The 15,852-nt window shown below is 37.6% G+C and overlaps 1 protein-coding gene across 5 annotated transcripts in view; it reads left to right on the top strand.

Moving 5' to 3' along the window:
* Positions 1 to 15,852, top strand: part of wdfy3 (WD repeat and FYVE domain containing 3) — an 82,797-nt gene that overhangs the window by 48,703 nt on the left and 18,242 nt on the right. For 3 of the 5 annotated variants that reach the window (XM_079608612.1, XM_079608609.1, XM_079608610.1), the window contains 19 exons: positions 1 to 6; positions 2,184 to 2,415; positions 2,550 to 2,710; positions 3,772 to 3,883; positions 4,068 to 4,258; positions 4,764 to 4,916; positions 5,930 to 6,003; positions 6,732 to 6,893; positions 7,129 to 7,223; positions 7,518 to 7,638; positions 7,991 to 8,208; positions 8,370 to 8,566; positions 9,300 to 9,434; positions 9,723 to 9,902; positions 11,363 to 11,596; positions 11,794 to 11,893; positions 12,884 to 13,044; positions 14,261 to 14,490; positions 15,553 to 15,662. The exon at positions 1 to 6 is cut by the window's left edge and continues 176 nt beyond it. In XM_079608612.1, the coding sequence (XP_079464738.1) occupies positions 1 to 6; positions 2,184 to 2,415; positions 2,550 to 2,710; positions 3,772 to 3,883; positions 4,068 to 4,258; positions 4,764 to 4,916; positions 5,930 to 6,003; positions 6,732 to 6,893; positions 7,129 to 7,223; positions 7,518 to 7,638; positions 7,991 to 8,208; positions 8,370 to 8,566; positions 9,300 to 9,434; positions 9,723 to 9,902; positions 11,363 to 11,596; positions 11,794 to 11,893; positions 12,884 to 13,044; positions 14,261 to 14,490; positions 15,553 to 15,662 (2,872 nt within the window). The remainder of the gene's footprint in view (positions 7 to 2,183; positions 2,416 to 2,549; positions 2,711 to 3,771; positions 3,884 to 4,067; positions 4,259 to 4,763; positions 4,917 to 5,929; positions 6,004 to 6,731; positions 6,894 to 7,128; positions 7,224 to 7,517; positions 7,639 to 7,990; positions 8,209 to 8,369; positions 8,567 to 9,299; positions 9,435 to 9,722; positions 9,903 to 11,362; positions 11,597 to 11,793; positions 11,894 to 12,883; positions 13,045 to 14,260; positions 14,491 to 15,552; positions 15,663 to 15,852) is intronic. The other 2 variants (XM_079608611.1, XM_079608608.1) reach the window with 1 other exon arrangement.

Here is a 15,852-nt window from a genome sequence, read left to right as displayed (position 1 = left end):
GTCAAGGTGTGGCCCAGCTCCTGATGTGGACACCTTTGTTTTGTTATGACTTAAGTAATGGAAAACATTACTGTTGCGTTATTATTAGGGATGTCAATTTTCACAAATTCCCATGATCGATCGTCGTTTAAATTAACGATCAATTAATCGATTAATCGTTAGCCTTAATATTGCATATGCGTTTGCTGCAGCGGCATGGCCAACAGCGTGACGGTCGGCAAATCCTGCTCAAAACGTGATGTTCCTCACCAAATGAATGAGAATTGTTTTTAATCTAAATCAAGGGCTAGTAGGATTGTAAAATGTTTCGATGTGATTGATCATTTACTCTGAGGAGCACTGAGGAAAGCATGTGCTGAAACGTTTGCTCGCCTTGTCTGTTTTTAAATTCACCTGCACTTTGCACTTTATAAATAAAATTATGTTTTCGTAGACATTTTGTCTCAAGTGGATCAGTGTGCGGCTAGCCACTCTCTCTACTCTCTCTATCATTCGCTTGGCTCTACGCACCTGAAGTAAATGGACTCATAACAAAAGGATACTTTTTTGGTTGGAGCGCTACATATCCTCCTATGTTCCATTATTGATCATTTAATTAAATTAATTATTTGATAATCAAATATAATGACTACTAGTAATGCAACGTGTCACCACCGCCGCCTCAGATGCGTGCAAAATGTGTGACTGTTGTGGACGTGCTCTCCCTGAACACCGCACTGAAGACGGCAACTAAACCCAATGCATTCACAACGATTTAATACAATAGTGTTCTCATGTTATGTAATATGTCAGTCCCAAATTATTCTTCGTTATTGTTAGTCGTGCATTTCTGTTTGAGCTGCGCGCGCTGAATGAATAGGCTACCGTTAAACTGGAGCACTTAGTTTGCTAGCGCGTTATTTAATTCAAAGAAGCGCATATATGAGATTAATCAGATATATTCAAAATAAACATAATATAAAAAAATTATTTCTGCACAAAATGACGCGAACGCAAAAGTGAACTTGAGTTACGTGCCATTCATTCAAAATGACTCATGTTGTGGACGCGCTCTTCCTGGAGCAACGCAACACGGCAACTAAACTCAAATAATGCACAATGTTTTATTACAATATTGTTCTCTTTATAATGTTATGTAATATGACAGTCCTCCCAATAGTCATTATTAGTCGTGCAGTGCCGTTTGAGCTGCGCGCGCTGAAGTTGATCACGCTTTACTACAGCGTTCATTCAAGGGGTACAAATGCATCCAATATAAGATAAATCAGATATAGATAGGCATACACAATATTACAACTTACATTTGCACATAACAAAACAAAATGAACACGCAAACTTAGTCATAATGAAGGTGTAAAATGGTCCCAAACTAAACGCTTTCGCTTTGTTTTGTGGTTGAGCAGCACGCACGCGCATGAACCTGCTTAATCGATGATCGATTAATCATCAACATCCCTAGTTATTATCTTGAATGCACAAAGGTCATATTTTTTTTTTACATGGCTCAAAACTGGTGTTTTGGCAAACAGATTATCCCAAACATACTTTTTCCTTACCTGTTCGTCACACACAAATCATCATATGCTGGGTCCAAAATTAACACGAAGCAGCATATGGGGGTAAATCCTCACCTGTTGGCTAGTTACATTAAGGGATTTAAGTCTTAAGGCTGGAATACACTTTTTCCACTTATTCTACCTAGATTTTTTCCTGATTTAAGTCTGGACGAGATGACATCAAAGCCAGTTTGCAAATTTGAGTTGACCAATTGTACAGAAATTTGCGTAGTGTTTGATGGGCACAGGCTTTGTTTTTTTAGCTTCAGACAATGACTCCATCCAGTCAGAGTATGTCTGATTTTTTTTTAGTTGGTTTTAAAACGCATATTGTAGCAATGAGGCACATCATTCTGTGCTTTTGCTTTCCATCTTCAAACCATGAACCGTTCAAACCACATGAGTGTCTAAACTAAGAAAGCAATCAGATCGAATGTGTTTTCAACTACCTCTGGAAGTGATCGAAAGTGGACAAGCTCAAAACGTTTTAGACTGTGTTTACACCTGTATTTAGCATTATAATATAAAATATGAAAAAATTATTGTAAAATAACATAAAAAAAATAGAATGCAAACTGATAAGGTCACACTCTCCTCTTTTGTTTCTCATTGTGGTTGTCTTTGTAGCTGCACTACGTTCACAATGCTCCTGGTGGCTCTGCCTCCACAAACCCACCTGTGATGAGCACGGTGTACAGCTACATCGGCACGCCACCGGCCCAGCGCCAGCTCTCCACTCTGGTCTGGCGACTGGGGCCCACTCACTTTTTGGAAGAGGTGCTGCCTGCGGCCAGTGTGGCTGCCATCTATGAGCTGGGACCCAATTATGTAGGCAGTTTCCAAGCTGTTTACCTGCCGTGTAAGTACCTGTTATATCACACTAGGTGGATAACTAGAGACTAAAAGTAGATTCAATGTTGTTTAGCAAAATGCAGGTACTAGTTGCTTGTTGTGGCTTGATGATAGTGACAGGGTTTTCTCTCATATCTCCAGGTAAAGACTCAAAGACTGAGGCTGTGCCGCCCGGTCCTGTTGCATTGGTCCCTGAAGAGAAGGTTTCATTCAGTCTTTTTGCTCACTCTGTATCTAGTCTCACTGTGGCCAAGATACGAAAGGTCTACAACAAACTGGACAGCAAAGCCATCGCCAAACAGGTAAGCAGTCTCTTCCCTCTTCCTGCTTCTTAATGCTAAAAATGATATATATTTTTAATGCAATATTTGTAATTAAAAAGTTTTTTTTTTGTTACGATATTTTTCCTTTTTTGAACAATAAACAAGCCAATTTTAATTAAATATTAATTAAACATTGATGAATTAATGTAATGAATTAAAACAATTAAATTAATAATTTTAAAGTTCCCATTTTGCATTACATTTTATAGTTCGACATTGACATATGGATGATTTCCTGTTCAAATTAAACTGAACAACCACAAAGTAATCATGGCTGTAAGCAATATTGTTTTTTAAAATGTAATTTATTTCTGCAATTTTCAGCATTATTACTCCAGTCTTCAGTGTCACATGATCATTCAGAAGTCATTATAATATGCTGATTTGTTGCTCAAAAAACATTTATTATTATTATTATTAATGTTGGACACTATTGTGCTGCTTAATATTTTTGTGGAAACCATTTTTTTAGGTTTCTTTTGAGTAGAAAGCTAAAAAGCTTTTTTTTTTTAACAATATGTTGCATTTGTCTTCATTGGCACCTTTGGCAATTTAGCAATTTAATACATCCTTGCTGAATACAGGATTCATTTCTCCCCCAACTTTTAAAAGGTAGTTTATGGGATGTGCTTTTTTTTAATTTATTTTTTACATTTGATGCAGAATTCTTCTGGGTAAATGTTTAATGCAGCTTGTACTGTACTTTACTGTTATTGGAAGCTGAAAGCCTAAATCAACAAAAATCTTTAACTCATATACATTTTTTTTTTAACCCCATGTCCCTTTATTAAAATTAAACCACTTTTTGTGCAAAACGGCAGACTTAAAGACATTTTTTTTCTTTACTAATTTTATGGGATCATCTGCTGAGTTCTAGTATTGGCCACTTTTTGGTAGCTGAAAGTTAGCCAAAATATTTATTAAATAAACATTCAGGATGTTCCAATTCTGCAGAACTTTGCGGTGCAGGCCTGCCCCTCTGTAATTATTTTCATCACTTTTGGAAAGCTGCTCAGAGTGATATTTTCATCCCCTTTCAGCTTGGGGTTTCCTCTCATGAAAGTGCCACACCAGTCAAGCTCGTCCATAATGCAGTGGGCCATCTCAACGGACCGGCCAGGACCATTGGATCTGCAATCATCGGTTACCTGGGTGAGTGTGTGTGTGTGTGTGCTGTTTGCATTAGGACAGTGGAGATCTGCAAGGATTTTTTGCAGAATAAAACATTTGAAAAGTTCATAAATGGACAATGGAAAGGCACAGCACAGCTTCTCCAATAAACCAGCCCTTTCACTCAGTGTTCATGTATTTATAGCTGCAATCTTGTTCCATGTAGGTGTCCGCGCCTTCGTAACCAAACCAGTGGCCACCAACCTCCAGTACATCGGAGGAGCAGCTGCCATTTTGGGCCTGGTTGCCATGGCATCAGACGTAGAGGGTCTCTATGCTGCAGTAAAAGCGTTAGTTTGTGTTGTCAAGAGCAACCCGCTAGCTAGCAAGGAGATGGAGCGCATCAAAGGCTACCAGGTGGGCTGCAATAACAATTACTCGGTGAACTTTGAACTGAGGGTGTCCTCTGTTCTCTGCAGCTGTAGCTGTAGGATGTTATGAGCCAATGAGGTGGCAAATTAAATGCTAACAGCGAGCCTGGGCTGTTGTGACTGGTGACAGCCAACTGATGTGATAAGTGGGGGTTCGTACGGGTGGGGCATGCTGGGATGTGCTGGTTTAAGCATAACAGATGGTGCATTGTTTTATTTCTCTTCTGCTTTAATGGGGTCTGTATAGAGAATGCAATGTTTCATAGAGCCAATGTTGATTGTGGTGTCACTGTGTAAGGAAAATGAATGGCTGAATGTTGTGTCGCAGCCTGTTTTAAACTGATCGGTTCACTGAATCCTGAAATGAGTAGACTAACGAAAATATAGCAGATCATTCTTTTGCATAGACCTTCAGTTTTTGTTGTTTTCTTCCTGTCAGCTTTAGATCATTGCCTGAAAGATCTTCTTTAACTGAGCGTCTTCTGTTATAGCTGTTGGCTATGTTGCTGAAGAAGAAACGGCCTCTGTTGAACAGCCATATCCTGCACTTGACCTTCTCTCTGGTTGGAACTGTCGATAGTGGCCATGAGACCTCCATCATTCCGAACTCCACAGCCTTCCAGGACCTGCTGTGTGATTTTGAGGTGCGAAGCTCACACGTGGAGCCTTAGTGGTGCTGTGATTTTTCAGTTACTCTCACCCAGCATATGTACAAAAAATAACTGACCTCTTTTAAACACCTAGTCAAGATCTATAAATATGATCTCAGACTGACATGATCAGTGACCTTGTTGAAAATTGAAATACAGGCACTTGTTTCTGTTGTTTCTGGCATAAAAAATCCAACTGTTTTGCTATTGCAACATAGTTTCACTGGTTCTGTTTTACACTGGTCACTTCAAGTGTATTCTCTGTGATGGCTATCCGAGTGTGAAAAGACCAGGTGTAAATGCCCTCCAAAACACTTTTGAGACTGAGTTAAATCCGATCACTCAAATCACTTCAGGTGCTGGTTTGAGAGGCATTCCAGATTAAACTGGACAAATGCATCTGGTTATTAAAGCCACATATGTAAATTTTACTCCTCCCAAAATGGTAAAAAATAAACATGAGAGAGCATGTTATACTGGCTCCCGGTAGCCAGATATGACAGCGCTACTGCAACGCGCATCGCCACAGATATGGCCCACCGCAGAATCACCAACCGTCGCAAATAAACCTTAAAGTTTGCCGATTCATCCTGAAGTTCAAAACACAATCGATTTCATTAAAAGAGGTGTGAATAAACTTCCCGGTGCCGATGCCGCTTTCTCTCCTTTTGCAGTCTTTGACCTTGCAATTAAGTGATGATCAATTAAATGCAGCAGCAGCTCATATCTGTTGCTTTCGTTTACTTGAACTCTGTCATATAGCATGGGAATTGAAGATCAGATTTATTTTCATTTAGCTGAGACACATTTATGTGGCCAAGTGTAAATGGAATCGTTTTAACAAATCGGATAAATATCCGATCAGTAAAAACACATTAAGTGACCAGTTGTAAAAAGGCTCAGTTAGTGGTCTTTAGTTCTGAAACTGTTTTGTTTCAAAAGATCAAGACAATTTTTTGTTTTTCACGATTTTCACTTTTTTTCAAAATAATTTTGTGTTCTTTCAGGTTTGGCTTCATGCTCCCTATGAGCTGCACCTCTCTCTCTTCGAGCACTTCATTGAACTTCTGACTGAATCCAGGTAATCCATCTGTGCTTCAACATTCCTTACTGAATCTTTGATTCAAGGCAATTTATTAAAACCTTTCTGCAATGTAACTTTTAAGCCCTATCGAAGAGTAATGGTGCACATTAAGCATTAACATTATGATGGAGACCCAGAAGCAGTTATAGAACTACATATGCTCTTAAGCTCACCATGGCTGCATTTATGTGATCAAAAATACAATAAAAACAGTAATATTGTTAAATGGAATTAAAGTTTAAAATAATTGCTTTCTATCTTACTGTATATATACATTTATTATAATTTAATTTATTCCTGTGATGGCAAAGCTGAATTTTCAGCAGCCATTACTTCACTCTTCAGTGTCACATGATTCATTAGAAATCATTTGTAATTTAAATGATTCTTGAGCATCAAATCAGATTATGTGTTTTTCACATTATGAATGTTTTAATGTTACTTTTGATCAATTTAATGAATCTTTACTGAATACAAGTATTCATTTCTTTCAAAAGATAGAAAAAAATCTCACTGACCTGAACTTCTGAATGGTAGTGAATGAATCGCATGGTATATGAAATGTATCAAATGTTTTTTTGAGGTGTACATCATAGACAAGGGGAGAGAGAGTATGAGAGGAAATCTGATTTTATGCGTGCCTTAGAGGGAGTGATGTTGCTAAATTCATAGACATTAATTAAACTATTATCACTAACATAGTGTTTAATTGTTTCTGTTCTCAGTGAAGCTGCTAAGAATGGCAAACTATTGCGGGAGTTCCAGCTGATCCCCAAACTGCTGCTGACTCTGAGGGATCAGTCTCTGTCTCAGCCCACCATCGCTGCCATCGGCAATGTCCTCAGTCTCCTGCTGCAGGGCTTCCCCAACTCATATGACCTGCTCAGGTAGACACAGAGATGTAGACATTTTTAAATGACTGAAACTGAATCAGAATTGACACAATCAGATTTATTTGATTTTGGACAGATTCAGTTGTGTTTACAAGAAGAGGTGACTTGAGGAATCATTTCTGTTGTCTAATAATTATTTGGATAGATATTACAATAATAAATACGTTTAAAACATAATTATCTTTTTTTTTTTAATTATTCAATTATTTGTTCATTGTTTATGGCTAAGGTTTGGGCAGTTCATCTCTTCAACATTACCAACATTTGCAGTCTGTGAGAAGTTTGTCATTATGGAGAACACCAATGAGGAGAAGATCGATAGAGGTTGGTCATCTTTTTGAAAGTTTCAAATAAGCTTAGTATCAAAGAAACATTTAATCTGAACATCACTCTCCTAACAAATCAGACCCTTTTAATCCAAGCAGCTTTATTTTGGTCAACATCAAATTTGTGTGAAAAAAAACTTGGATAGAACATGGAAAATCTGCATGGGGAAGTTTTACAAAATTCCCAATCATGCAGATATTAATTGAAATGACTGGATTTCACCAACAACATTTCACCGAGCAGCATTAAAAGTGACGACACCTTTAATCTTCTTCCTGGGTGTTTGTCCAGGGGCTGATGATGAGTTTGGAGGCCTCCTGTCGTCCAATCTGATTCTTCTGCGCAACAGACTGCTGGATATCCTGCTTAAACAGCTCTTCAGCTGCAAAGAGAAGAACACCGTTAATGCACAGTGAGTGATGCTCCTTATTAAATCATGGGGGGATTATTAGACTTCAGAGAGCTGCACTGCATTTCACAGCATCTGTAACATTGTTACCTGAGACTGCTGGTTTAGGGACGATATCTTGGACTGGATACAGATGGAACTGGACACTTCGGATATGTGTCAAATGATTTAGTGTGGCCCAGGTGCTTTTATTGCTTAACAGTGCACTTAGTGTATGTACTTTGTGTATGAAAAAATAGCAGAAAACACCATTTAAGCTTAAGATTGTTAACTTAAAACATTATAACATACATTTGTAAGTATCGCCTTCATATTAATCACCCTACCCCTAAATTCTTTCTGCTCCCTCCCACAGAGCATGTGATGAGCTTGTGCGCACCTTGGGTTTTGATTGGTTGCTGATGTTTATGGAAGAACACATTCACTCTAGCACAGTGACGGCAGCTCTCTTGATCTTGGTGGTGTTGCTGAGTAACCAATCCATCCTGAGCCGGTTTAAAGAGGGCCTGTCTGGAGGAGGGTGGCTGGACCACACCGACTCTGTGCTCACTAATAAGATCGGCACTGTTCTGGGTGAGAAGAGACCTAGGCTATATGATCATATTTAATGATCATATATAACTATCATTATACAGTAATTATATTTGATAACAATAATAATAAGATCAATAACTAAGTATATAGTATTATAACATAATTTGTGGGCCATTTCTTTTACTCTTATCTCTTTTCAGGTTTTAATGTGGGCCGCAGTGCAGGGGGAAGATCGACGCTGCGTGAAATCAACCGAGATGCCTGCCATTTCCCAGGATTCCCCGTGTTGCAAACTCTACTGCCCAAACACACCAACGTTCCAGAGATTTACTTCATGCTCATGGCCCTCTTCCTCCAGCAGCCAATCACAGAGCTGCCTGACAGCCTGCAGGTACATGTCAGTATGCAAACCTTTTTTTCCCTACTAATAAAACTTAATGTCTTCATACATATGTTACCATCATATTATAAGATTATGAAGTGTATTTAGAGTTTATTTACCAAATAAACATTTATATATGTGTGAGTGTGAGTGTGGATCACAATCCATATTTCACATGTCTGAGACCAATACTAAAATGCCTATATTTTTCAAATTTATAATTTCACTTCATACATTTTTTAAATTATTTGTATTATCTACATTTGAGTGTATTATTTGCAATTTGTGTAAAAACATTGAACTGAAAAATTAACAGTATTTTCCTTTTTTTATTTTTTGTACCTCTTGATCATGTCACCAATTTTCTTTGATCATTAATGACCCAGAAATATTACAGAATCTGAAATTTCATATTAAAATCTTAAAACTGTTTATGTACAAATTTAACCTCAGATCTTTACTATATATAGTTTACTATTTACTTTACTATACTATATATAATATACTAGTGTTCAAAATTGAAATTTTCACTATCATCCATTTAATCATGCATGCTTAAAATGAATGTTAAACATCTGCACTTGTTTTCTCCGTGATGGAGCATTGTAATGTCACCACTGTTCATGCTTTTACTTTTTAAATGAATAATTATTATTTAATTATATTTAATAATAATTTAATGCAATTGAATCATTTATATAATATATATTTACCAAAAATGATTGAATAATCCCATCTTCTCACACAGTTTGACCTGGACTCTATCTGGTCGTTTATATTTGGCGTCCCGGCCTCCAGCGCTACAGTGGTGGGCTCCATTCACAACATGTGCACTGAAACAGCGTTCCTGCTCCTGGCCATGCTGCGCAGCATGCTAAACCTAGTGAGTCTCCAACTCGCCTGCCTCAGAAATGTGTCCGAGGAGCAAATGTTGTTATTGTGATGATTGCTGCGGTTTTCAGTTGGTAGTTTATCAAAGGTTTTATACTACAACTGATGAAGAATTCTGGATGAATTGGGAAATTAATAACAAACTGATGCTCAAAGTAAAAAATTAAGGAAATTGTAAAATAGTTTGTTAAAATAATTGATTCCCATGACCACGTCCTTAAAATAAGCTCATAGCGTAAGCTGACTTAGTTTTGGATATTTCTCTTTATCTAACCCACAGCCTTGGCAGTCAGAGGAGGAGGGTTCCTGGCTGAGAGAATATCCCATCACTCTCATGCAGTTTTTCCGTTACCTCTATCACAACATCCCAGATCTGGCACCCATGTGGCACAGCCCAGACTTCCTGTGTACACTTGCTGCGACAGTTTTCCCCTTCAATATACGGCCCTACTCTGAGATGGTAAGCTCTTGCGCTTTATCATTGTAACTGGCTTTTGGGACCTTAACTCTCTGGGGTCTGAGGTGTTTTCTGTGTCCTGGAGGTGTTCTGACATGCTCTGACATTTGTGCTTATTTCTGTTACTTGTGACATTTTCATTGATTAAGTCTTATTACACTGTATTCAGAACAAACTCTGCTACAATAATATGTCAGCAGCATGTACCGTATGTAAAAGTTTGTAGTTTTGAGATAATGACGTTTATGTGTGGTTTGTGAAGAAACAAAAAATAAATGTCACTGAAATAAGGTCATGAAACCCAAATTGATTATTTCTTCACAAGACTTTTGAAAATTGTATCACGTAGCCTAGAATATTTTCTTCAAAACTATGTGAAAATCATCCTGCCTACTCACAAATTTTAAATCAATATATTGTTTTATCTGAGTAGGACATGTTTTGTGTAAGAAAGCTTTATGTGAGGATGCGTGAACCAGCCATTAATATTAAGTGTTTCACACCTGAGAAAGACAAAGACATAATGGCCCTATTAGGTGCTATCAGGCCATATCATTATGAGGAAGAATGAGGAGTGAATTTAAAAAAGAATGGCTTTTTGATTGTTTGGATTTATTTACAAAACAACATAATCCAAAGATACACAACAAAGGACAAAAAAGCACATTATTGAACACACTTAATCTAAAGACAGAGACTTGAACAGTCACACACCTTTGTGCCCTTAACGTTACATACCTGTCATTTTTCTTCAACTCACGTTCTTCTAAGGTAATCCTAGGTAAACAGCACAGCACAAACAGTCTTCCAAACTCGATGAAAAGTTACTGAAGTCTCTTTTTCTTTGTTATGAGGTAATGAGGGCGTTAACAGCTCTGCGTTCTTTCATGTGGACTATTTGCATGCCAATCGTTTGTGTGCGCGTGGGTGTGGTCACATTGGAGTTAATTAGGACGCGTTTGAGAAACTGTACTTGTCGTTGCTTTCATACGGATTACTTAAACAGAGAATATTTGTTTTAGATATAATTTACATCATAAAAAAATTGAGACTCCAAGCATTGTAAAGACATACGTTTCAAATATGTGTGATAAACATTTGCTGAGTTACTGGTCATTTTCTGTCGCGTTTCAGATTGATTTTCACATTGATAGAGACGGCAGAACGCACATCATGTTTATTTTCTTTATTTTACAAAAAATGCAACATTTTGTTTTTATTATGAGTGTACACAAATAAAAGAAGAAATTTAACAGGTTTGAATGATGTGTAACACTTATATGTAAGATACAAATCAACAGAGTATTTTGAGTCTGTTTTGCACTGATAAGAAAAAAAGCGAGCAGATCACGCCGGTGTGATTGCTGACCCCAGAGGGTTAAGGCCTTTGAGAATTTGTCTTTGATGTTCAAGGTACAATTGAAGGTTATTGTGTAGCTGAAAAGTGCCTTGTTTTCCCTCAGGTGACTGATTTGGATGATGAAGCCAGCTCCCCAACTGAGGAGTTCAAAGCTTTTGTGACAGATACAGGCATGAACCGCAGCCAGTCAGAATACTGTAATGTTGGCAGTAAAACCTACCTGACCAACCACCCAGCCAAGAAGTACGTCTTTGACTTCATGAGGGTCCTCATCATGGACAACTTGTGCATGACACCTGCCAGCAAACAAACCCCCATCATTGATCTTCTGCTAGAGGTAAGATCCTCTCAGATATCTGCTCGATCACAAGTAAACATTTGGTTTGTTGCCAGTTAAGCTACATAATTTCAGTGCATGTCATTTTTGGCTTTATTTTGTATCGTCTTGTGGCACTTTGCATGCTGCTTATTAGAAGCTAATGTGGGAGTGTCCATCTGTTGAGCATAAACACTAACTTTGCTCTCTGTCCTCAGGCCTCACCAGAGCGCTCCACCAGAACCCAGCAGAAGGAGTTTCAGTCCTACATCCTGGACAGTGTGATGGAGCAGCTTCTTGCAGCAGATGTTCTGTTGGGTTAGTTGCCCATCCAGTCGTCAGGTTTAGCTCAGGGAAATGCTTTGGTACAATGCTTCAGCCAAAAATTTTAATACTGTCATTTAATACTCAATCTCATTTTGTTCCAACCTCTGTTTGATGCCAGTGCAGATAAGTCACAATATATGCAAAAAAAACAGGTCTCGATTGACCATATTTAAGGAGTTCTCAGCCTTTTTGACTAGATGTCTGTAACGTTAACACAATATACAAAAAAACCCACCATGTAGGTGAAGATATATTTCAGTATTTCAAGCTTTTTTTCAAACAGAGACTGGTAGTGTTATATTAAATAAATTAACCATGATTCATTTTGTGATTCCAGGAGTTTCAAGAACTGTATGTACTTCAATAACAATAGTGATTGAGGGGTAAAAATATGATTTACAAGTTTACATCTTAATTTTAGCTGACTTTTAAGCATTGGAATTTAGAGTTAGATTATTTAGTATATTAACAATAATTTATTAATTTAAATGTCATCTTGTGCCTGCTGGTTGAGAACCACTGCCATATTTGAATGTACCTAACACAAATTAGATTGTATAGCTATGACAGATGGTATGATATTCAGAGAGTGATGATCTAAATTTTGTCTGTTTCTAATGTTTCACATATGGGTTCAGAAGGATTGTAATTTAGCTCAAGTGTCATACAAACTACATTCATGGTACATTTATTAGTTCTTTGTCTTATTTTTTGGCGCTCGATAGCCTCAGTCCCCCCCCCCCAAAAAAAAAGTCTAGTTTGTTTCATGTAATGAAAACATTCAGGATTTGTAATGTCATGAGTGCGAGTAAGTGAAAATAGATATTTCATTTGATCCGTTTAGCTGCCAGTGTGCTGATGGTGACTTCTGTGACCCCTGACCACCACATTTCCCCTTGTTCTAATGTTTCCTAAGTAAAAATGATATTAACCATTTCTTAATTTCAAAACTTTCATGTTTGTGGGTCTTTTCTCCAACAGGTGAGGAGGCATCATTGCCCATAACGACAGGAGGAAGTTACCAGATTCTGGTCAACAACGTCTTCTACTTCACCCAGCGTGTGGTGGATAAGCTGTGGCAAGGCATGTTCAATAAAGAGTCCAAGCTAGTGGTGGAATTCATAGTCCAGTTGGTCACCCAGGTGAGTGCAGTCCTGTGACCTCATACTAGGGCTTAACCTCCAATTATGCTTTCACACCGCCTACATCATAATAAGCACACTTGTTCCCATTGCCAAAATGTCTCTAAGGAGTTATTAAAGGAAAATCAAAATGAGGTGATACAAAGGCATAGTTGGGGATAGTTTACCCCAAAAAAAAAAAAATGTCATCATTTATTTACCCTTGTGTCGTTCCAAACCCATTAGGACTTTCATTCATCTTCAGAACGCAAATGAAGTTATTTTTAATAAAAATCTGTGCCAGTTCTATCCCTCCATTGACAGCTATGCAACTACCACTTTGACGCTTCAAAAAGATCATAAAGAGATCGTAAAACTGATCATATGAATTTAGTGGTTTAATCCAAATTTTCCGAAGAGACACGCTATATACAGTATATATAATATGGCCAAATACATTCCATACAAATTAGTTCTTTGATGGACGTGTCTTAAATATATACTATCAAAAGTTTGGGGTCAATAACAATATTTTCTTGAAATAAATGAATACTTTTATGTAGCAGTGACTCAAAACTCTTACCTTAATAATTTAATGTCATAACCATATATATATATATATATAATGGCAATATCACACGAGTAGCCTGTATATCAACACGGCTGTGATTCGGCCGTTGGTAATCACAGCCGTGCTAATATAGAGCCATATTGCACGGTTACGAGTGTGATATTGTGTTTACACAACATTTTGATGCCACGTGTGTAAATAAATAAGAAACAACGGTCTTTAAAAGTCTTTAAAAACTCTCTTTTGTGTGGAACTACTTCCTTCTACTACAAATTCAAATCTAAAATTGACAGTTTAACAGTTGAGCCCGAGCTTCCGTTACTAATTCTAAATTGTCACTTTGCTTCATTGAAACGTATTGTATTATGTAGAGCATAATATTAGGCAAGAGATGGACTATAAACGCGTGCATTACCCGCATCTACTGTAGCTGATATTCTTCTGGTCAATCTTAATCCGTTTGAATGTCTGCTGAGGAAAGCGGTGTCTTTGTCCTTGTCTATAAACATTACAACTTTCTGTTATTTTGACAATGCTCTCTCTCAATCTCTCTCTCTTCTCTCGCTCTTTTACACTGCTTATTTCCATTTGTTGCATTCCTATGTGATTTAAATGAGTGGTGGTTTCTCAACAGATCTCCTTTTCTCCTTTCTTGTCCCTCAACAGTCTAAACGCAGATCACAGGGTTTGTCTCTGGACTCAATCTACCATTGTCTGAACCGAACAATACTTTACCAGCTCTCACGACCACACAAGACTGTCCCGCAACAGGTCACCCTGCTGGATTCACTTCGTGTGCTGACGGTAAACCGAAACCTTGTGTTGGGACCCGGCAACCATGACCAGGAGTTTGTGGCGTGTCTGGCCCACTGCTTGATCAACCTGCACACGGGGAGGTGAGAGAGACACGGGGTCGTTAGATGTTTTTAGGCACTTTATGTGAAATCAAGGGTTTATGAATTTAGAGCGTATGGATGGACATGCTAGTCTCTCGTGCTATGGTTTCCGTTTGACATGCAAGGCGTCTCTGGTCCAAATCCAGACTTTTGTAAGTTTTATTCAAAATTCATTTAGATGAACAGATAAATGGTTAGATGTGTGCTGACAATTTTTTTTTTTTATATAATAAAAACAAATAATACTAGATTCATAGAAAGTGTTATTTTCTATTGTATGTATCGCATAAGCAATATGTGATACATATGCATATACATGTATACATATGTACTGTATACATGTACAATAAATATTGCTTATGTATCACATAAGCAAGCTGTGAAGCAAACACATACATTTAGATAGATGTATAAACTATATATGAGCAGTAAAAAATAAATAAATATTGATGGACATTGTATATAAGATATGAAAAATAAGTAAATACATTTTGTCAATAATAAGTAAATAATTTAAAAATAATAAATAATTAAACAAATTAATAAAATCCATTTAGATAGAAAGCTAAATAGGTAGACATCCTGTAGGAGCTGTGAAAATAATAATTTTTCTTCTCAGTCTCAGGATTGTTTGTGATTGTGCAGCTCTCTGCTTTTCTGTTGTGAGTCACTGTGAGAGATTTGAGGGGGAGGTTCACGTTGTCATGGCTCTGCATCTAGGCTGACTCAGAAGTTTGGCTTCAGAGAGACTGAGAAATGAGAGCACAATTACATTAGTGTGCAGTGCTGATACTCTGAGCCTCTGAGCTCTGCTGACGCAGGGAGATCAATAACTTCAACTGATTTGATTTCGAGTGTCTGATGTGCTGAAATGATAGTTCATTATTCTTACTGTTTGTGATTTGGCATGCAAACTCATATTATTGACTGACAGGATGAATGCGTCACATGATGTAGCACTGTGATAAATCATTGTCCAAAAGATTCTGGTGTCTTTAAATATGAGAATCGTACCCTGTATCGCCGAGCCATGGGTCAGTTCTGTTTCATGTTCTTTTACAGTAGTGTGGATGGCTTTGGTCTGGAGGCGGAGGCCCGAATGACCACCTGGCATGTTGCAGTTCCTTCCGAGAACGAGTCGGACAGCGCCCAGAGCCAGGATGTTAGCGAAGGTTGTTCTTTTTCTGACATTTCTGGGGGGTTGGAATCTGTGCTGGATTAAAGCATAGAGTTTACTACTATCTTTTTACAGATATTATTATATCTATACAGATATTATTATATTATTAAGATATTAACTTTTACAAACCCTCATAAAAGCCATTATTCATATCTAGCTTATTCTGTCCTTCTTGTTTGGTT

The sequence above is a fragment of the Phoxinus phoxinus genome (genome assembly GCF_949152265.1).
Source record: "Phoxinus phoxinus genome assembly, chromosome: 3".
In the NCBI taxonomy this organism is placed as follows: domain Eukaryota; kingdom Metazoa; phylum Chordata; class Actinopteri; order Cypriniformes; family Leuciscidae; genus Phoxinus; species Phoxinus phoxinus.
Note: the sequence above shows the minus strand (reverse complement) of the source record. Positions and strands in the feature narration are given on the sequence as shown.